At 40.3% G+C, this 22423-nt stretch overlaps 1 protein-coding gene across 4 annotated transcripts in view; it reads right to left on the bottom strand.

The window, feature by feature from the left end:
- LOC140505659 (cilia- and flagella-associated protein 337-like) overlaps window positions 1-11129 on the bottom strand; it is a 210664-nt gene extending 199535 nt beyond the window's left edge. For 2 of the 4 annotated variants that reach the window (XM_072611852.1, XM_072611854.1), the window contains exon 1: window positions 9993-11129. In XM_072611852.1, coding sequence (XP_072467953.1) covers window positions 9993-10060 — 68 coding nt within the window. In that variant the 5' untranslated portion in view covers window positions 10061-11129. The remainder of the gene's footprint in view (window positions 1-9992) is intronic. The other 2 variants (XM_072611856.1, XM_072611853.1) reach the window with 2 other exon arrangements.
- Window positions 11130-22423: the final 11294 nt, after the last annotated feature.

Below are 22423 nucleotides of genomic sequence, written 5' to 3'. Positions count from 1 at the left end.
CTGCTGAATAAAGGTGGAGAAAATCATATGACTTTTGTAACTGGGTCCACTACAAAATTATGATATAAAACCTCAATTGAGCCCTCGCTGCTGCCAGGCAATTCTTCTATATCTCCTTTATCTATATCTTCTCACTATCCCACTCTCTGCTGCAGCAACTCTTCTGAACTCTTTCATCCCTCCTTAAATCTCCTATTGCTTCCCCTGTCCCCACTCTCTCAGCTGAGAACTTTGTTTTATATTTTATGGAAGAAATTGAAATCTTTCACCATGAAATTCATCTTTTCTTCTCTTCTTAACTCAGATCGCTTAGATGCCTTCTGCCACTTTCTCCTTCTTCACTCTTGTCTCACATGATGAAGTGGTCTTACTCCTTACCAAGGCTAACCCCTCTATCTGTCTAAATAATCCCGTTCCATCCCATCTCTTCCATCAGATTGCCCCCTCTGTCATCCCATCTCTTTCACTGACTTTCACTCTCTGCCTCTCTATTGGCTCATTGCCTACAAACATGCCCACATCTTCCCCATCCTGAAAAAACCCTCACTTGACCCTTCCATCCCTGATAATTATCATCCTATATCTCTTCTGACTTTTTGTAGCTAAACTCCTTAAAAAGGCCACTGATGCCTCCACTTTCTCTCCTCTCACTCTCTTCTTAAACCCTTAAAATCTGACTTTCCAATATTATCATTCTACTGAAAATCAGTTACTTATGATCTCTTGCCACATCCAATGGCCTTTTCTCAACCCTCATTGTGTTTGAACTCTCTGCAGCCTTTGACACTGTTTATTATTCTCTTTTCTCTAGGTTTTCAAGACACCACTCTCCACTCTCTCCTGGTTTTCCTCCTTCCTAACTGGCAGTTCCTTCTCTTCTCCTTTGTTGAATATTTCTCCAGATTGATGGAGTCCTAATAGAACTGCCCCCAGCCCTAATATTCTGACTTCATTACAGACCTTTCCTCAAGACCTTCTGTATCTACCTAGCCCTCCACCCCCTGGCCAATGTCCCAAGTTCTTCCTATATTCCTCAGTGCTCACTAGAGCAACAAGTGTGTCCCTGAAACTCATAGTTCTTACAGAAACAGCAGATGTGGGAACCCAGAAATTACCTTTATCTAGGCACTGCCCCCAGATCCATTCCTCATAGTTCCCACAGAAACAGGTGTGTTCTTATACTCAACCACAATCACATCATCTGTTTAGCCCAAGATAGGACCACAATGCCTAAATATATGTCTTGACCAGACAGTACCACAATAGCTAGCCAGTCAGAAGACAGCACCATCAGGATGTAGAGCAGGATGCTTGATCACCAAACTGTAGGAGTTGCCCACCCTCTACCCTATGCTAGCACCTGTGCAGTAACAATAAAAAACAGACCTAGAATGAATTTATGACATAGAGAAGCTTATTATAATATCATTACCATATATACATACCCCCCCAAACTGTATTCATTATGGGTAACCACACGCACAGTTCCACTGAGACTGAAAACCCCTCCTCCATTACCTAATTCTTTAACAAACTCCTACCTTTTAATTATTAATCATATTCCTATAGTCTATGTAAATTTTGATCATGTAATCAGCATCATATTCTCTATAAAATTGTATGTCTTGCCTTACTGAAGGGGCTAAATTCCTCTAAGGGACTTAGCCACTCGCCAGAGCGAGAAACCTCAAAAGTATAATAAATCTTTCCAACTGGCTTGGAGTCAATCTGAGTCTTTGAAATTCTTTAGATACGTCCTAATGCAACTCTACATGAACCTCATCACAGATCATGTCCTCTACCCACAGGTGTCCCTCAAGATTTTGTCCTGAGCCTTCTTCACTTCCCCACCTATACTCCTTCATTTGGTGATCTCATCAGCTCATATGGATTTGATTGCCATCTCTTACAATTTCTGGTACAATCACTACCAGCCTTCATGAGGTTCAAAAACCTGAAAATTATTTTTTAACTCTTTCCTCTTACCTTGTGCTCCCATACCCAACCAATGAGCAACTGTAAATTTTACCTCCAAAGAATATTATTCCCGTACTCTTTTCCCCATTCACTGACATCATAGTTCAGGACCTTATTAGCTCTTCCCTGAATATTGTAATAGTATTCTTATGGGTCTTCTATCTCTTTACTTATTCCTTCTCCCTTGCACAGGTGCTAAAATAATTTTCCTGAGGTACTCATCATGTCACTCCCCTGCTCAAAAACCTTCAATGGCTTCCTATTACTTCTTGGATAAAGTACAAGCTCAACTTATTATTTGAGGCCTCCACAATTGGGTTCCAATCTGGCCATTTAGACTTGTTTCACATTATTCCTCTTTGCTTAGGATATATTTCAGCCAAACTGAATTGCTGGCTGTATGCTGAATTTGGCATTCTATCTTCAACCTCTGTGTACTTGCACAGATAGGGTTGGGCAGTAGTCTCTAATGTCCCTCCTAATCAGTCAGTCCACAAGTATTAATTAAGTGCTTGTTATTCCAATTCTAAATCTATGCTCCTAGGCTCACCTTCTATAAACTGCTCAGCTACTAAATCACTAGATTCATGAATTTGAACCTAAAAGGACATTAAAAATCGCTTAGACCTTTATAATGTCTCTCCAACTCCACTTGTCTCTTACTCTAGGCTAAACCCTAACCTAAACTCTCATCACCTGATTGCACCAACATCTCAACTGTTCTCCCTGAATCCAGTATCTCTTATCAATTCTATATTCCATTTTGACCACTTAAACACTGGTTTCACCTGTTCCTCCGCTCAGAAATGGCTCCCTGTTGCCTACTTGTCCACTAGATAGAGTATATGAAGAACAGATAGAGAGTAGGCCTTGGAATCAGAAAGACTTGAAAGTAAATCCAGCTTCAGACACTTCCTAGCTCTGTACTCTGGGCAAAGTTAGTCCAATTTTTTAGGACTTTCTTTCCTCATTTGACAAATGTGGACAATAATGTTATTTCCTTACATATCTTACCTCAAAACGCTGTGCAAGTTGAGGCATAGTAGAAAGACAATTTGGCTAGATGTCAGCCTAGACCTGGTCTAGTACTGGTATCTAGGTATGTGGACAAGCCACTGAATTCTCTGGGCTTCCATTTCCTCACTTATAAAAGTGAGCTTTAAGAAGCATTTGTGGCACAGTGGATAGAGAGCGAGTCTAAAAGTCAGGGAGACCTGGATTCAAGCTTTGCTCTGACACCTGATACCACTGGCATGATACCAAAAGTCTCTTAATGCTTCAGTGCCCCAGGAAACTTACAAATTGTACAACAGGTTGCTGATAGTATTGGAAAGAGGAGCTTCTTTACTGAGTCTCCCTTAAATCCCTAAAATCATCAATCTAGTCCAAAGTTGAACCTCCCTTGTCAAGAAATTATGTTTCCATGATCCATTAAAAAAAACAACAATGGATTTCTGGAAAACATCAGAATTCCATAAGCCTGGGAATCAGGTGCCCTTAGCAATAAGTATAGGTTTATACAATGTAATACAAATAGTAGCATCGTGTACCCCTTCTATGCAAATAAGGCAACAAAATAAAGTGGGTGGTATCAGACAGCAGTTAACCAGAACTTAAGTAGAAAGCAGAGCTTAGATCAGGATGGAAGGCCCTAGAGCCTTCCTTCCCTTGGATTCTGCCTGATTGCAAGGTTGGGCAACGTCATTCCCATATTTCAGATCACAAGCTGGTATGCTCTCGTTGCCCATGGCAACCCAGCTGCACCAGAACGTTAGCATTTGTAAACGTGTGGAGGCTTAAAATTATGTTGTTGATTCCGTCTGGAGGGCGATAGTCTGATTTGTACACAGCTCTGAATAAATTACTCATTATCCTTTACAACCATCGAGAGAGAGAGAGAGAGAGAGAGAGAGAGAGAGAGAGAGAGAGAGAGAGAGAGAGAGAGAGGAGAGAAGGGGGGAGAGAGAAAGAGAGAGAGGAAGAGAAGGGGGGAGAGAGAAAGAGAGAGAGAGAGACAAGGAGGGAGAGAAGGAGGGAGAGAGGGAGAAAAGGAGAGAGGGAGCTTTTCTTTCTCTTTTCTCTTCCTCTTTTTTTTAGAGGCAGCAAATTGTGTCAGCAGGTGTGAAATGAATGTTAACCATAACAACCAGACCTGAGTAATCAACATCCCTGAGACTAACTTGAAAAACATCCAGGATGTCATTGAACAGCACAGGAGACAGGCAGGCAAAGTCTAACATCAGGTGGATTATTCCAAGGAGAACTCTAGGAATAGTGATTGAATTCATAATAATTTCTCCCATTTACATAGGGCTTTGCAGTTTACAGAGTGCTTTCCTCCCAATACCTCTATGGGGTAGTACAAGTCTTATTATCCTTACTCTGCTGATAATGAAACTGAAGTTCATAGGACTGGAGAAATAGAGATGGAAAGGACCTTAGACATCACTGGCGCAATGTGTGGGTTATATATCTATTGGTATTTACCATATTATAAATTAAAATGTCTTAATATTATCATGAAAATAGTTTTGACCTCAAAAAATCCCTAAAAGGTTTCAGGGACCTCTGAGGGTTCCCCTCCCACACTTTGAACAACCAGTGCTCTAAACAAAGTTTAGCATTTTCTTCAACTAGGAACGTAGGCAATTAATCACGGTGATATCTGGCTTCCCCAGACTTCCAAAGAGGGTTCATGACACAAAAGAGGTTCAGAACCACTGGACTAGGTGAACTATGTATAAGGTCCCTTAAACTCCAAATGTTTATGGGCCTATAATCATTTGGAAGAGTGATTATACTTGTTCTGTTTTACTTCAGAGTGTACAATAGAATGGGCTGGCTTAAACATGAGTTTTAGGTCCCTGAAGGTCTTCACAAAAGCTGTACAATTAGTTCTCAGGAACGCTGTAGAAGGAATAACCCCTGAGGACCATTCCATCTTTTAAGTTTTGTAAGCCTAAATTCTGTGGAGTATCATGGAATTTATCTGGAGCCACATATCTGAAAGCATCCAGGCTTACTGCAAGGACTTCCCCCAAGATGTTTACAGAATCAATCAACCAGCAAGTATTTATTAAACACCTACTATGTGCAAGATACTCTACTAAATGCTGGGCATATGAAGGGGTAGGGATAGGGATTAAGATTAGACCTGTGATTTCATTGATGTGGGGAGTTTCCAGATGAGGAAATTCCATTTGCCAGTGCATATGGCATCTGAAACTTCTTGTCTTTCTGCAACCCTCCAGGTGGCTGGAGGCAGCTGGGTAGCACAGTGGACAGAGCACTGGTCCTGGAGTCAGGAAGATCTGAGTTCAAATCAGACCTCAGACATCTACTAGCTAGTATTACCATGGGCAAGTCACTGAACTTTGGTTTGCCTTAATTCACTGGAGAAGGAAATGGCAAATCACTCCAGTATCTTAGACAAGAAAACTCGATGGACAGTAGGGTCCATGAGGTCACGAAGAATCATACATGACTAAATGACTGAACAACAACAACAACATGCAACTTATCATCTTTAAGAGTTACCTAGAGCACTGAGAAGTTAAGTGACTTGCCCACGGTCACGTGATAAGTACCAGAGGTGGGATTCAATCCAAGTCTTCCTAGACAGTTTTCTATCAATGATGCCAAGCTGTTTGTTAGCTATAAAAAGACAAAATGACACAGTACCTGCCCTCAAGGGGCTTATGTTCTAATGGGAGCAACAACAGGCAAAATGTCACAGGAATTGCACATACAGAGTGCCTCTGACCGAGTCTCCTCACTTGGAAGAGGCTAAGAGCTGGTTCTGAGAGAGTCCTCATAACAAAATGGAAGTATTTTTGAGAAATGTTGGACATTCTGTAGTTGTTTCCTACCAGCTGACCACTTGGTGAAGATGGGGCTCTTTGGCTGTGGAAGCATTCAGAAAGGACTAGGGAGGGAAAGCGACCATTTTTCTCTTTGACTGTGCTCTGGTGGGTTTGGCACCATTGCTGGTAGCATCCAGTGAGAGACGCAATGATGCACGGGAAGAGTCCTTGGGTCTTGTCACCTCTGAAACCATGTGGTTTCTTGAAAATGAACCTCTGGTTTTTGCCTACTTAGCAGGCAGGGATCCAGAGCATACTCACCATACATGTATAGATATATATGACACAAAGCAGACACAAAGCAGCCTTGCATGGGAATGTACTAGCAGATGGAGGGGAAGTGGGGAGGAGAAAAGCCTCCTATAGAAGGTGGTCCTTGAGCTGAGTCTTGAATTATAACTCCACCCATGAGGCAGAAGCTGAGGCGTAATGAAATCCAGGCATGGGGGAGCAGCCAGTGCACAGTTACAAAGACAGAAAACAGACGAACACATAATCAAGTCTAATTAGGCTATAGAATGCATGAAAGGGAACAAGATGACAAAATACTGGAGAGATAGGAAGAGACTGAGTCACAGAGGACTTAATTAAGTGCCAAACAGAGGGTTTTATCTTGTATCCTAAAAGTAATAGGGAACCAGTGGAGTTTATTGAGTAAGGTGGGGAGGAACATGGTCAGACTAGTGCTTTAGGAAAACCACCTTGGCAGAAGCATGGAGAACACAGTAGAAGTGGAGAGAGGCTTGAAGCAGAGAGACCATTCAGAGTATGTAATACATGATAAGGGGTGTAAGAGGTGATAAGGACTTAGAGACTATCAAGAACTCTGTGGGGAGGAGGGTTTGATAGAGTTCAAATATGGTAGCGTCATGTCTCCTCTTAGAAGAATTAAAGATCTTTTTATGGTTCCATCCTTTAGCAGTTGCCTCCACTAAAATGGTTCATTCCCCTTTCCCTCCTCAATCATGAGTCTCATGCACTTTTTAATCTCCATTGTTATCTCTTTGTTTCTAGGTGCAAGATTCTAGACCTCAGCTTCAAATGTGTGCCTGATTCTTGTGCATTGTGTAAGCTACCAACATCTCTCTGTGGCTTGGTAGATCACTAGCCTCTTAAATACAAAGGATGAGAGAAGGTGGGTGTGGATGGATCTGGAGGGAATTTTGAAATTGGCCTTGACTTTTCAAATAGGGGTTAAATTGAACAAGACTCCACAGGACCACATCTTTGCTATGTCTACTCTCTCTTTGTCACAGCTAAAGGCCAGGCACTAGCTAATTAGTACAATAGACCTGCAGTTGACATCTGATTCTTGACTTAATGGTTTATTTGTTGTAATTAGAAGCTTTTAGTGCATCAAAAAGTCATGCTTATCTTCAACTCCGGGTCTGTTGTCATCTAACACTTTAATTCAAGGTTAACTAATCAATTCAATTCTTTCAACAGACTTTTATAGGGAAATGGACATTTCTGTTTTGGGGACACTGCTAGGGAAATGCAAAGGATCATAACTGGTTATTGCTGCTAGAGACTAGAGTTACAGCCCAGCAAATGGTGCAGTAGCTGTGAGGAAAGAGGGGTGAACTTGGAGCCAGATGAATTGTATTCCAAGCTTATCTCTGCCAAGCTTGACCAAGTCTTTTGACCTCAACCTTCTCTGCCAGACCTCAGAAACTTCTCTCTAGAAGCTCAGTTCATCTCTGAACTATTCTCACGCTGAAAGTTTCCTTGCACCCCTCAGGCTTCTCCTTCTGATTCGTTGGTTCTTCCCAGAACCTCCAATTTAAGTAGGAGACCTTAGCCAACCACGTCTTCTTTCCTCTTTAGGCTGCACTCCTGATTTTCTGCCTCCAAGTCAGATACCTTCTGCTACTCCACATTCCCCCTTTTTTTCAGTTCTCTTTATGCCTTTTATATGTTGTCTCCCTCATTAGAATGGAAGCTCCTTGAGGCCAAGCACTGTCTTTCATTCTGCTTGTTTGCATTCCTAGCCTTAGCATAGGGCCTGGCACATGAGAAGATGCTTGCTGGTTCGACTTGACAATCTCTCTGGGCCTCAGTTTTTTCGTCTTTAAAGATGAGGATAATAATATTTAGAAAAACTCTGCAGGAGGGGATATGAGAGTTATAGGGAGAGAGAGACCCTCTCATTGCTTTGCCCATTCAACATACACTTGCACCAATCCTTTTCCTCCACCCTTGAAAAAATAAGCCATATGAGGACCCTAACTAGCTTCCCATCTCAAAAGTTTGTTGCTTAGTTGTTTCTGTCATGTCTGATTCTTCATGACCCCATTTGGGGTTTTCTTGGCAAAGATACTGGAGTGGTTTGCCATTTCCTTCTCTAGCTCTTTGTATAGATGAGGAAGTTGAGGTAAGCAGGGTCAAGTGACTTGCATGGGATCACACACCTAGTAAGTGTCTGAGACTGGATTTGAATTCAGGTCCTCCTGACTCCAGGGTCAGCACTCTGTCTTCTGCACCCCTTTGCTTCCCATCTCAAATTGGCATATGCTTAAATATGTTTTATGAAACACAGCTTAAGAAACATAACATATAGGAGTTCTATGACAGTTCATGTAATTATAATTCATCAAAAAAAACTACAGGTCTACTCTATCTAGCTCTTTAATTCCAGGTAACTAATCAAATTCTTCCATTTTAACCAACTTTTATGACAAATCTTCTATTTTTCTAGGGAAATCAGAAGACCAGTAAAAGGTATAGCTTCTATTTACAGAAATATTAACTATTCAGACCAGATTGAGATTGAGGAACGGTTTTAATATTACAGTGATACCCAGTTTAGAGTCAGAATTCTTTTCCAGATTTTGCAAAACCAAATGGGCTTTTGATCTTAGCTATCTCAGAAGAATCAGAACACGTTCACTGAGCACTAAAGACAATAATTAGGGTGAGGTTAAAGACTTAGTTGAAAACACTGGAGGTGCTCATTCTTATACTAAAGGAGATGAAGCATGATAGGATAAAAATGAGAAACAAGGACAGGCCCCCAACCACATCTGAGCAACAGGAACTTAGGAAGAAAAAAACAAGAAACTCAAAGTTAGTGTTTCTAAAGGTTGAACAGAATCGTATTTTTGATGAGGTTCTCAATACTTTGAAATATAAAAACTTATAGCTTGGATTCTAAGAACTTTATCTCCCATTTTCTTGGGATCTTCGGGTAGGGCTCCATATACTGCTTTCTACCCACAATTTACTAACTAACTTTAATTGTCCCTTTCCCAATGGTACTTGTGGTTCTATGTCACAGCTGTCTAAGATTTTTATCAATATGTTGAGGAGAGAAATGAGAGAGCTGGTTCAGATGTGAATGAATTCACTTAGCCCTTCTCTATAGCTTTTGTGAGCTTTATTGACACAAAAGCAGTGGGCCTGAGATTTAGCAAGGAGCTTAACAAAGGCACTGATATAGGAAAAGAACCAGACATGTACACAGCCTGTAGAATGATGATGTAATTTTTAGGGTTTCTAATGGGGGTTGGAGATTTTAGGGACAGGATGAGGAAGATGGATGACACAAGATAAGGAAGACAGAAACTTTACGACCCAGGATGGGGGAGACTAGGAATTTTATGGTCCAGGATAAGGGGGAAGTTTTATGGTATTTGAAGATAAGGGGGATAGATTTTTAGGGCATGTTCAGGTTAGAAAATAAAACAGAGGCTTCACAAAGTACTGACAAAGCAACCCTTAATATTAATGTTAACCCTTAGGGCACTGTTTTTATCCACATCAAATGCATACGCTAGCCTTTTCTATGGCAACACTTTATCAAGAGAGACTCTCCAATCGCAAGCTTAAAAAGTCCATAGCAACAGCCAGTTCAGCCTACGCACTGGAGGAACCAAGTCATCTCTGTACATCCACATACAGCCAATGCCAACAGGGAATAGGGGAACGCTCTGTGAACAAATGAAACCAACAGGGCACTCCCTTTCTGCTAGGTGACAAGGTCTACTTCCTTGACAGCAGTAAACAGTCCTCTGCTACCCCTCCCTTCCCCCCAGCATCTTTTTCCCCAGTAAATGATTCTGGACCTCTCCTGTCCCCCAACATTTTACTGCATTCTGCAGAAATCAAGAAGCCAGGACTAGAGCCAGGTGATTCTGAAGGGATTTTCCTTACCTCTGGTCATCAGAGGTCTCTAATTTGCCCAGTGCTGAACTTGATCTCATTTTGTTTCTTGAAGTCATGGTATAAGACTGGAACTCTTCACGCTCTCTCTAAGAGGCCCTAAAATCCCCTTGTACCTGAGACTCTGAAGCTAAAACAAGTGAGCAGAAATCTGGAATGTGATGGAAACTTGGTGGCTTGCTCACTGGGGCCGGAGGAGAGGAGCCACGGGGATCTGTTGCTCCTTTTCTCTGCTCCAGTGCTGGTCACGTTGCACCCTGTAATTGGAGTGACATTTCACATTACCTCCCCAGGGACATCAATGGGAAGGTATTGATTCCCATGTGGACCTGGGGGAGGAAGGGGAAGAAATGCCAAGAGGAAGAAAAATGAACCCTTGTCCTCCAGTGCACATCACCTGATCCCCTACTCTTGCTCACCCAGGGTTTACTCTACCTCCCTCGCTTCTCTCCTGCATCACTGAAGTCTTTGCATTGTCGCAAAGAAGGCAGGTTGGATTTATCTGGCTAACCTCCATAGTCCAGAGCTAAAACAAGGAAGGAGGCCTAAGGACTAGCATTTATTTATTTAGTGCCTGCTTTTACAGATGTTATCTCATTTGATCGTCATAACAACCCTGAAAGGTAGGTGCTATTATTATTCCCATTTTACAGTTGAGGAAACTGAGGCAAAGTGACTTGCCCAGAGTCACAAAGTGAGTAAGTACCTGAGGTTGGATTTGAACTCAGATATTCCAGACTCCAGGCCCTGCACTCTATCCATTGCCCCACTTAGCCACCAATGGGTAAATGTTATGGAGAGTCAGATTTTGGCTCAATATAAGAAAGAATTATCTAAATGTATGAAAATGGATTACATTTACCTCATTAAGTAATGAGTTCCTCATCACTGGAAGTATTCGGCAAAAGCTTCTCACTTGAATAATAAATAAAAGCTGCTATTTATACAGTCTCTTTTTGGTGAACCTGTGATTTTATCAGGATAGGAAGCTCCCAGTATGAGGAATTCCTTCTGTTAATTCAAAACAGTACTCCCTCTACAATTAATCATCTTCGAGAGCTGCCTGAGGCACTATGAAGTTAAATGGCTTGGCCAGAATCATACAGCCAGAATATGTCAGAGGCTAGCTTCCTGCTTAATAATAATACCTAAGAATGATCTATATACGTATACAGATTCATGTAGTACACATGTATATATGTGTGTGTGTGTGTGTAGGTATATGTACACATATGTATATACACATTTATGTATATATGTATGTGTATAAATGTATGTGTGTATGCATACATACGTTTTAAAGTTCAAAAATATTTTTAAAATATTAACTTATTTGATCCTCATCACAAGCCTAGGAGGCAGATCTCTATCATGATCTCCATTTTACAGATGAAGAAATAGAGGTTAAGTGACTCATCCAGGTTCACACAGCTGGAAAGTGTCTGAGACTGGATTTGAATTCAAGTCTTTCTGACCCCCATGCTCCATTTGTTGTGCCACTGTTCCACGCTGCCTCACCTAGCACATTCATGTTTCCAAAATTCTTTCCATACATCTTCACCTTTGATTATCACAATCACCCTGTGAGTTTAGCAGCTGTACTTATCTCCATTTTACTGGTGATAAAAGTGAGGCCCCGAGATATTCTAACATATCAAAGGGAGCAGCTAGTAAGCTGAGATTTGAAGCTAATTCTCTCAGAACCACAAATTTAGTATCTTTTTTAACCACAACATTCTGTATCACTTAGGGATACCACGGAGGGGATTCATCCATCAAGAAGGAATTTAGACCGGAAGATCTCAAAGATAACTTCTAGCATCAGAGTTCTATGATCTTATTGTTATCCCATCATTTTTCAGTTGTGTTTGACTCTTTGTGACCCCATTTTGCGATTTTCTTGGCAAAGATAGTGGAGTGGCTTGCCATTTCCTTCTCCAGCTCATTTTATAGATGAAGAAACTCAGGTAAACAGGGTTAAGTGACTTGCCCCAGGTCTTACACAGCTAGTAAGCATAGGAGGCCAGACTCAAATTCAGGAAGCTGAGACTTTCTGACTCCAGGCCCAGAAAACTATCCATTGTACCTAATAATACTCAATTTTACTCCCAGCTTTAGGCTAATCATTGTTCAGATGAGAACCTAATTAATCAATTCTGGGATAGGTACTTAATATTTACTCCCATCTAAACAGATTGGATTTGAAAAACTACACCACTCTAGACCCAGCTTTTTCCTATAAGCTAGTTTTGCAATTCTAGTAACTGCCAACAGGTGCCTTGGGTTATGGCTTACTCTTTATGGTCCCAGGAGTTCATCCCACTTTTTCCATCTTGGGCTTTTATGTTACTGTATGCAAAGCCTGGAACATACTCCTTCCCCCACCTCCATCTCCAGTTATTTCAAGGCTGGGATCTGGAAGGGGCCATGTCTTACAGGAAACCTTTCTTGATTCCCTCCAAAGGAAAATGACCCCCTCCTCAGTTGATCAACAAGAATTTATTAAGTGCTTACTATATACTGAGCTGCCTGTCTCTCTTATCCTTCTTTATGTTCTCCATCCTTAATTATATTCTAAATGTAGTCTACTTCATTCAGGTATTTTTCTTATATCTCTGATAGATTGTAAGTTTCATGAAGGCAAGAAACTCTTTATGCCTGTATCCCTAGAACTAAACAGAATACCTTACACTTCATAGTTTCTCTCTCTCTTTCTCTGTCTGTCTATCTGTCTGTCTTTCTTTATATATATATATATATGCATATGTATATATGTGTGTATAAAATTAAACATTAATATAACTTTAATAATTAATATAATATATACTGTTATATATTGTATATAATATATAACACATATATTAATATATTTATATATTAGTTTGGTTGGCAAGATTAAGTAATTAATCTGGAGGCAGAGTGTCTATCTATGTTTTGGTAAAGAACTGTGGAGAGTCTTATATGTCCAGTGCAGCAGAAGAGGTTGGAGCTGTAGCATTGATAGTCATAAAGAAGAAGTGAGTTCTAAGAGGGAATGTTCAAATATGTGGAAGTCTGTCCATTGCATGAATACACCCTAATTAAGGATGTTCCCCTTCTGCCAGAACATCATGGGCCCCAGTCCAGCATCAGTGTCCTGCTGGAGCCATCTGCCAGCCTCGAAGAAGAACCAACTATGAAGACAGAATCCAACTGCACCTGAATAAGATCCCTGGTTACAATGTCCCAACAAATGGGTATCTAGGAAGGAGGTATCAATTTTATTTGAGTCAATTCATTCCACTTTTGGAAAGGTCAGAGCTGTTAGGAAGTTTTTCCTGATATCCAGCTAAAGCCTGCTTCTTGACATATCCCCTACCCATGACTCCTACTGCTTTGCCCTCTACCCTTTGGGGTCTAGTCCTTCAATACCACAGCTTACCTCAAAGTATCCATGACCCCTCTATCTTGTCTCTTCCAAGTTAAATACTCCCATTTTCTTCAACAGATCTTTGCATGGCATAGTCTCTAGTCTCTTAACCAGGACCTGATCAAGCATCCTTTGAACCCACTCCAGTTTCCTCTAATTTGAAGGGCCTCTAGCCTATCATCAGGTATTCTCCTTTTCTCCTATACAACATGCTTTCACCATCTTGCCATGAAACTCACCAGTGAACTACTGTTGTATCACTGTAGTAGACAAGACCTGACTCAAACTGACCTAATAGTTCAGGTTAGAGATTCAAACAAATGAGATCATTTAACATTTAACAAAAGATGATATATTTAGCTAGAGCTTGGAAAGAATATTCAGCAAGGATACAGCACTGGTCTAGTCCAGTGATTTAGTTCAATCAGCTATGGAAAATCCATCAAGTTTGAGAAGTACTGACTTTTCTCAAAGACTGGCCTCTATTATGCCCTTAGGGAACCAGGAAGCCACTTCAATCAATGAAGCCTTAGCTCTGTGCTCATCAAGTCTCAGAGATGGGTTCTTTGCTTTTTAGAGAAAAAAAAACTTAGCCTAACCTGCATAGTAGGGGACTCTGAGAATAACCTTTCCCTATGGCCTTCTACCTATTATGTGAGCTTGAATATTACCCATACAAATCTCCTCCCAGTATCCACTACTAGGATCCAGTCTGTTTAGTCTCTAGAGCCAGGCTATCTTGAATCTGCCCTATCCTATCATTACCTGAAACCAGACAAAAGGCTCATTATAATTTGGACCGGGATCAGGGATCTCTACAACTCTTATCAGAAGCAACCAGTAGGATAAGGCTTGCTCCCCTACAAAGAAAGAGACAGCTCTAGCTCCTACCAGGGACCTAAACCCTGCCCTCAGTGACATCTATGGGTAAACTTAGAGTAGACTCAAATATGCCCTGCCTTTCCTAGTGATCACAGGCTACCATTCATAACCTAGCAACACTGCTCCAGACAGCAGCTATCCAAGTCATCTGGGCACCATTCCTATATCATCAGCTACCATGAATTCCAGCCCTATCTTCCAATGGGAGAATAGAAATCTTCAGTTGGAAACCTAGTCAGATCTGGAGATTGATGAAAGGAGTTTTCTCACAATTATACATCTTAAGCAACCCATATGTCTTACCTGAAAACAATTCATTATTGGTCAATCAGTTATTGTTTCTATGTTTTGTTCATTGGCTACAGACCCTTGGGGGGAGTGGGACACCTTTTTTTTCTGATTTCAGGATATGTTCACTCTCAATGTGGAAATGCCCTCGTTTTCCCTCCAGTTAGAAATCAGATTATCTAATGTTGTATCCTGGTTTGTATCCTGTTAATTATTTTCTTTTAGTTAATCAGTCCTATTTGAATGTTTTTAATACATAAAAGTCTCTCTTTCAACATTCAGGGTCCAGTACCAGAACTGAGGAAGTATGTATGCAATTGGCATGTATCGTTTAATAAACTGACATTCTCAAAAGCTCAAACCTTTGTTTCCTCAGTCATTTCATCTTTCACCTGCCACATACCTCAGGGATAAGGTTCAGTTATTCTCCTGATGCTAAGGGAGTTATGATCTACTTCAAAAAGTAAGAACAGCTCACATTGGTACAGTGCATTAAAGTGTGCAAAGCATTTTCTTTACAACTTGTGTGAGGAGTATTATAAATATTGTTATTCTCATATTATAGAAGGGAAATTGAGGCCAAGAGCAGTTAAATGGTCTGCTCAAACTCACACGACTAGTTAAGTGTCAGAGTCAGAGGTCAGGTCTTTCCTGATTCCAATCATTTCCTCTGCACCTTACTGCTCTTAAGAGGACCTTCCAAAGGTACTTACTGTTTGTTAGCCTCTGTAGTCACCAGGAGTCAAGAGTTTTTTAAACCTAATAAGGATCAGTCTTTCAATTCCTTACAGGTAAATTTCCCCTTCAAATTAAAGCTGCTGGGGGAAAGGACTTAGTGATTGCTTTTCAGTGAGCCTTAAGGAGTCGGCATTAGTGCTTGAGGAGATGGAGCGACTGATTAACCCTCTGGCCCATTAAAAATAACTGGTAACTATTGGTCTCAAGAAAACCCTTGAAGTGTTTGGGTCTTTTTATTTTCCTGTTCCCTCCACAGCATGGCATATTTTAAAATCCAAGTGAACACAATAAAAACCATAATTATGTTATTTTCCTAGAGCTCGAGTACAGCTCTAAAGTCATCTAGCATAATTCGCTACTTGATAGACGATTCCATCCAACAACATCCTCAACTGATGTTCACCAGACCTTTACTTATATACTTTCAGGGACAAGTCAGAGTGAACTGACTCAGAGTCCTACTCTTTCAGCCACCAGAACTTAAGAAGGGGTAAATGCACTGGTATAAGCAGTTAATCTCATTACAAGGTAAGAAAGAAAAGAGACAAAGAAAGTAAAGTCAAATTATAAACTTAAGAAATCTAGTCTTCTACTGAGGAGTGACCTTGGGTTCTGGAAGACTGTCGCTGGAGCAGAAACCTAGCAGATCCTTCTAGATTGGAAGCATTGAGTATGGGCCTGGTAATCAATTGTGTCTATTGAACAAAGAGAGACTAGCAAAGTTTAGAGGGGTTCATCACCATAAGACTGCCCCCTAGGTAACTTTTTTTACAGTCAAAGCAACTCATCTACAAAAGATTGTTATCTGCCTTAGTAGATGGAGCATCAAAATGGTTAAACTCACAGACTCTAAACGTGCTAAAATATTTACCTATTGAACAAAGAGAACAGCTATACACACCAGCGCTCATATCTACCTACGGACCTCTTCATTTTGTTTGGCTTTCATTTTTTTTTTTTTACTAGCTCACCTCCTCTACCAGAAAACATAAATTTCTTTAGATGCCTGGGCATTATAACAATCTTGATTAATGCTTATTCAATTAAATTCAAGCAAACAAGCATTTATTGAGTACCTCCTATGTGCCAGGCATTATGCTAGGAACTATGGTACAAAGACAAGAACGGTCTCTGTTGTCAACGAGCATAAATCATATTGAATGCTACTTTTCTAACCAAGTTAACTGGACAACCCTCCACACTGACCACATGACTTACATGTCAGACTTAAGTATGATGCGATACTGGAATTTCAGGTTATTGATTTGGCTATATGCCATGAACTTTGGTTAGCTATGAATACAATATATCAAAGAGCATAGTACTTAACATAATTCATTTTTAAGAGTCCTAACAACTGAATTTGAAGGAAAACAGGTTTAAGATGCCTTTTTGTTTCTTTGTGTTTTGGTGGAGATATGTAAGACATGCTATTGTTTGGAGATTTGTCAGAATACTTGCCATGAGTGAAGACATAGACAAGTCTGTACTATTGTATTTACACATTAAACAGGAAAAATTAGATTTTGAATCTACCTGCAATGCAGTGGTATGGAGGGAGGGATCTCATTAATTCATCTCAGACTTGGCAGTATCATAATGTAGAGTAGATACCTTCTAGATGTCTAAATATTAAGAGGTTTGTGGAATAACCTTCCATCTCTGTACATCCCCCCAAATGTCGCAGGAATATAGAGCAACTTTCCATTCTTAAATGGGATAGGATCTTTTCAGTCAACTTTGTGATCCCCTATTAATCATTTGGACTGAGAAGGGAGCTTAGGATCAGACTGCAATCAGATTCATAAATGACTTCCTTCTGGTAGAACTTCTGATACAAATAGACATTGTGAACCTGGGGCACTGTATACCCTTAGTCTCCTTAGAAGGAGGGTGCATATCTAGAAGTATATACCTGGTTAAACAAGAAATAGAAAATTAGGCTCCTGGAAGTTTAGATCTTGACTTTGCTTTCTGTGTGTCTCTTTCTTGTCTCCTAGCAGTGCATCTACTTCTCCTTTTCCTTCTGGTGGTTGAAGGTGCATAACTCTGGTCATTCCAGTGACATGTCCTATTTCTTTCTTCCTTCTGGAGGGCAACAAGGGAAATTGCCCCTATGGGCTGCTCCTATTACTCTCTTCCCTTTTAAAGGGAGAAGAGAATGGCAACCTCTTAATTAGGCTACCTTTCTCTTGACCAGACATAAGGCACTAGAATTTCCCAGCCTCACTTAATGTCCTAGATCTCTACTCTCACTTGGACCTGATTTTGCTTCTCTCACATTCTCATTCTCTTTTTCTCTATCTCTCTCCCTCTCCCTCTTATGTCATCATCCAAGTGGTGCCTGATAACTATGGGAGTCCAAGCCTAGGACCTGCTCTCTTCTCCCTCTATACAACCTCACTTGCTGATCTCATCAGCTCCCATGGATTCAATTATTATCTCTATGCCGGGCGGCTAGGTGGTATAGAGATGAGCACTAGTGAGCATGGCAAGGAGATAGCCTCAGAAAGTATTTAGGCAAGAGATTCTGTGTAAAGCACCAGAAGATCTGCAAGCTAAAGACGTTGACGTACATTTGAAAATTGTGCCTTTGCCCCCATGCAATTGTACTTACTTCCTGTAAAAGCAGTTCATTTCCATTTGGAGGTAGAGCAGTACAAAAGGTCATAGATAATATATGCAGGCCCAATCACAGCTTTATCAGAGATTACCATATAGCTTTTCTCCTGGCTTTAATAGCTCCAAAGTCATGAAGGGTATCATCAAAATGAACACATACAGGGTAGTATTGAATCACAATTTGGGAGTAGCAAGGAATCTCACTGGCTGTCTGATCCAGCCATTGATACCCAAAAGAAACAACCACTATAACAATTAAATAATTTTTTTTAGAATTTTATTTTTCCCCAGTTACATGTAAAAACAAATTTTAATATTCATTTTTTTTTAAACTTTGAGTTCCAAATTCTCTCCCTTCCTCCCTCCCCAAAGCTCCTCATTGAGAAGGCAAGCAATTAGATACAGGTCACGCATGCATAATCATGCAAAACACTTCCATAATGTCATATTATGAAAGAAAACATAGACAAGAAAAAAACTCAAGAAAAATAAAGTTTTTCAAAAAGTAGGCTTCAGACACTATCAGTTCTTCCTCTGGAGATGGATAGCATTTTTCATCATTAGTACTTCAGAGTTGTCTTGTATCATGTATTGCTGAGAATAGCTAAGTCATTGACAACTGATCATCTTCAATATTGCTTTATTTTGTTCATAGCACACTTCACTTTGCATTAGCCCATGCAAGCCTTCCCAGGTTTTTCCAAGAGCATCGTGTTCATTTCTTATAGTACAATAGTATTCCGTCATAACCACATGCCACAATTTGTTCAGCCATTCCTCAATTGATGGGCTTACCCTCAAATTCTAATTCTCTAATTCTCCCCAGAAAAGAGCTTCTACAAATATTTTTATACATATAAATCCTTTTCCTTCTTGTTTTTTAATCACTTTTGGGATACAGACCTAGCAGTGGTATTGCTAGGTCAAAGAAGATGCATGGTTTTATAGGCCTTTGGACATAGTTCCCAATTATCCAGTTAGGGCAATGGTTGAATCAGTTCACAATGCCACCAACAATGCATTACAGTCTCATTTTTACCACATTTCCCCCAACATTTGTCATTTACTTTTATCCAATCTAATAGGTATTAGGTAGTACCTCAGAATTGTTTTAATTTGTATTTCTCCAATCAACAGTAAGTTGTATGTTTTTTCATATGGCTATAGACAGCTTTGATTACTTCATCTGAAAGCTGATCATATCTTTTGATCACTTATCAACTGGGGGAACGGTTCTTACATTTAGAAATTTGACTCATTTGTCTATATGTTTGAGAAATGAGACCTTTATCAGAGAAACTTCAAATTTTTTTTCACAGTTACTATTGCTAACCGTTTTTCCATCTATCCTATTCTCCCTATTTATTCTATTCTCTCTCTCTCCTTTCACCCTGTACCTCCTCAAAAATGTTTTCCTTCTGACTACCCCTCCCCCAATCTGCCCTCTCTTCTATCACCCCCCCTTTTTTCTCATCCCCTTCCCCTCCTACTTTCCTGTAGGGCAAGTAAGAAAGATTTCTATACCCAATTCTATACCCTCTTTGAGCCAGTTCTAATGAGAGTAAGGTTTACTCACTCCCCTCACCTCCCCCCTCTTCCCCTCCACTGTAAAAGCTTTTTCTTGCCTCTTTTATGTGTGATAATTTACCTCACTCTACCTCTCCCTTTCACTATAACATGTTTAGCAAGCAATCATCCAACCTTCTGTTTGAAGACCTCCAAATGGATTGAGGAACCCATCACCTCCTTAGGCAGCTCATACCATTTATGCATAGCTCTAATTATTGGGAGAGGGTAAGCTAAGTGGCATTGTAGATAGAGTGCCAGGCCGGAGTTGGGAAGACTCATCTTCCTGAGTTCAAGTCTTGCCTCAGGCACCAACTGTATGACCTTGGGAAAGTCACTTAACCCTATTTAACTCAGTTTTCTCATCTATAAAATAAGTTGGAGAAGGAAATGCAAAACCACTCCAGTATCTTTGCAAAAGAAACCCCAGATGGGGTCACAAAGAGCCTAACACATCTGAAATGACTGAACAACAATTATTGGGAAGTTTTTTCTGATATCAAACCAAACAAGGCAGATCTAACCCTTTTTCACATTATATCTCTTTTAAATCTTGACGATAGTTATCATGGCTCTCAGGGCCTCCCTCCTTGCTCCTAGTCTTTTTTTTCCTCCAGTTTAAGCATTCCTAGCTCTTTTAACTGTCTCCCAAAGCCTGTCCAAGTTCATGTTCATTGTTTCTATGACACTATCCATCTCATCCCCTGCCATCCCCTTTTCGTTTTCCTTTTAATCTTTCCCCATATCAGAGTTTTTTTTTTAATGAATCCATGTTTTCATAACCTGACCAAAGTATTTAAGCTCCAACTTCAGTATCTGATTTTCCAGCGAATAGCTTGATTTGTTTTTAGATATGGACTAATTTGATCTACTTACTGTTCAAAGGACTCTCAAAAGTTTTCCCCAGCACAACTCAAAAGCATTGATTCTGTGGTGCTCAGTTTTCCTCATCGCTTACCTTTTACAGCCATACATCGCTATTGGGAAAAACCATAGCTTTGACTACAAGGACATTTGTCAGAGAGATGATGTCTATCAGAGAGATGTGTGCTATCCAGGTTTGCCATAGTTTTCCTTCCAAGGAGCAGTCATCTTTTAATTTCATGGCTGCAGTTGTCATCCGAAATGATCTTTGAGCCCAAGAATATAAAATCTGACACTGCTTCCATTTCTTCTCCCTCTGTTTGCCAGAAAGTGATGGGACCAGTTGCCAAGATCTTAGTTTGTTTTTTTTATATTAAACTTCAAGCCAGCTTGTACACTCTCATCTTTCACCATCACAAGGCTTCTTAATTCTTCTTCATGTTTTGCCATCAGAGTACATATCTGAGATCATTGATAGTTCTCCTAGCAACCTTAATTCTAGCTTTTGATTCATCCAACCTGACATTTTACATGGTGTATTCTGCATATTAGTTAAATAAATAAGGTCGTGTGATCCATGCAATCAAAAGCTTTAGTGTAGTCAATGAAGCAGTAGGTATTTTTCTGAAACTGCCTTGCTTTCTCCATAATACAGCAAATGTTGGCAATTTGGTCTCTAGTTCCTCTGCCTCTTTGAAAACAGTTTGTTCTTCTAATAATTCTCAGTTCACCTATGGCTGAAGCCTAGCTTGCAGAAGCTTAAGCATAACCTTGCTGGTGTGTGAAATGTTTGACAATTTGAACATTCCTTGGCATTGCCCTTTTTTAGGATTGAGATATAACCTGATCTTTTCCAATCCATTGGCCACTATCAAGTTTTCCAAATTTGCTGGCATATGGAATGCAGCACTTTAACAGCAACATCTTTTAGGATTTTAAATAGTTGTAGTGCCAACTTGATATTCACAGCATCTATGGCAGCCATGCACACTGGTGCAATTCTGAATTGCAAAATACAACAGACTCTCCACATGGAAGACAGAACCAAAACATTTATTCAAATACCTTATAGTTGAATTCCAACATCAGAAAGTCAAATCCATCATAGCAACTAAGAAATCTATACACAATAACAATGCAAGGGGCACTACCATCCCCAAGCCTTCCCCCTGCTAGGGCCTTCCCACAAACCAGCTCCCTTAACCAAATCACAAACCAGCTCTCCCACTCATGCTACCTGTTGCCTTTCCCAGCTCTGATTGCTCTGACTTCCTCTCAGTCCTGCACCAGCTCCACCTCTTCCTGTTCCACCCTTTCTACCCCATGTAACTTGGCTCATGTGACTCAGGCTTCCATGTGACTATATGGGCCTATTAATAGATGGGAAGGATCTTCTCATTAAGAAGCAAAATTACATTAACAATAAGCAAAAATGCATTATCAATACAAAAACTCAGTTAGAATTCCATCATCTCCACTAGTCTTGTTAGCAATGTTTCCTAAGGCCCGCTTGACTTCATTCCCCAAGATGTCTGGCTGTAGATCAGGAGCCACACCATTGTGCTACCAGTGATGTTAAGATCTTTCTTGTAGAGTTCTTTTGTGTAATCTTACCACCTTTTCTTTATCTCTTCTGCTTCTGTTCAGTATTGTACATCAGTATAAGTGAAGAATGGCTGTGTGTTTGCTACCATGCTATTCAGCATGATGTTTTAGCAATGTCGTCAGATGCCTTCAACAAGGACAAAAACAGCATCAAGGTCAGCTACTGCACTGGTGGTAGATTATTTAAATTGTAAACACTACAAACCAAGACTAAGTGAAAGGAGAGTTGTTGCATAATTTTTTGTTTGCAGACGATTATGCACTCAGTATAGCCTCTGAGGCTGAGATGCAGCAGAGTGTGGATCAATTCCAGCCAGACACGCTATACCTTGACCCCAATATAGTGTATTAGCAAACACCCTAGAACACCCAGGATGGCCTGTTAGCATGGGTTCTTTGATCTGATTTATAAAGGAAAGACAGCTGCAAAGGGGTTAATAATTCTTCT

The sequence above is a fragment of the Notamacropus eugenii genome, chromosome 5, assembly GCF_028372415.1.
Source record: "Notamacropus eugenii isolate mMacEug1 chromosome 5, mMacEug1.pri_v2, whole genome shotgun sequence".
Taxonomy (NCBI): Eukaryota; Metazoa; Chordata; class Mammalia; order Diprotodontia; family Macropodidae; genus Notamacropus; species Notamacropus eugenii.
This window is presented reverse-complemented; position numbering and strand designations above follow the sequence as displayed.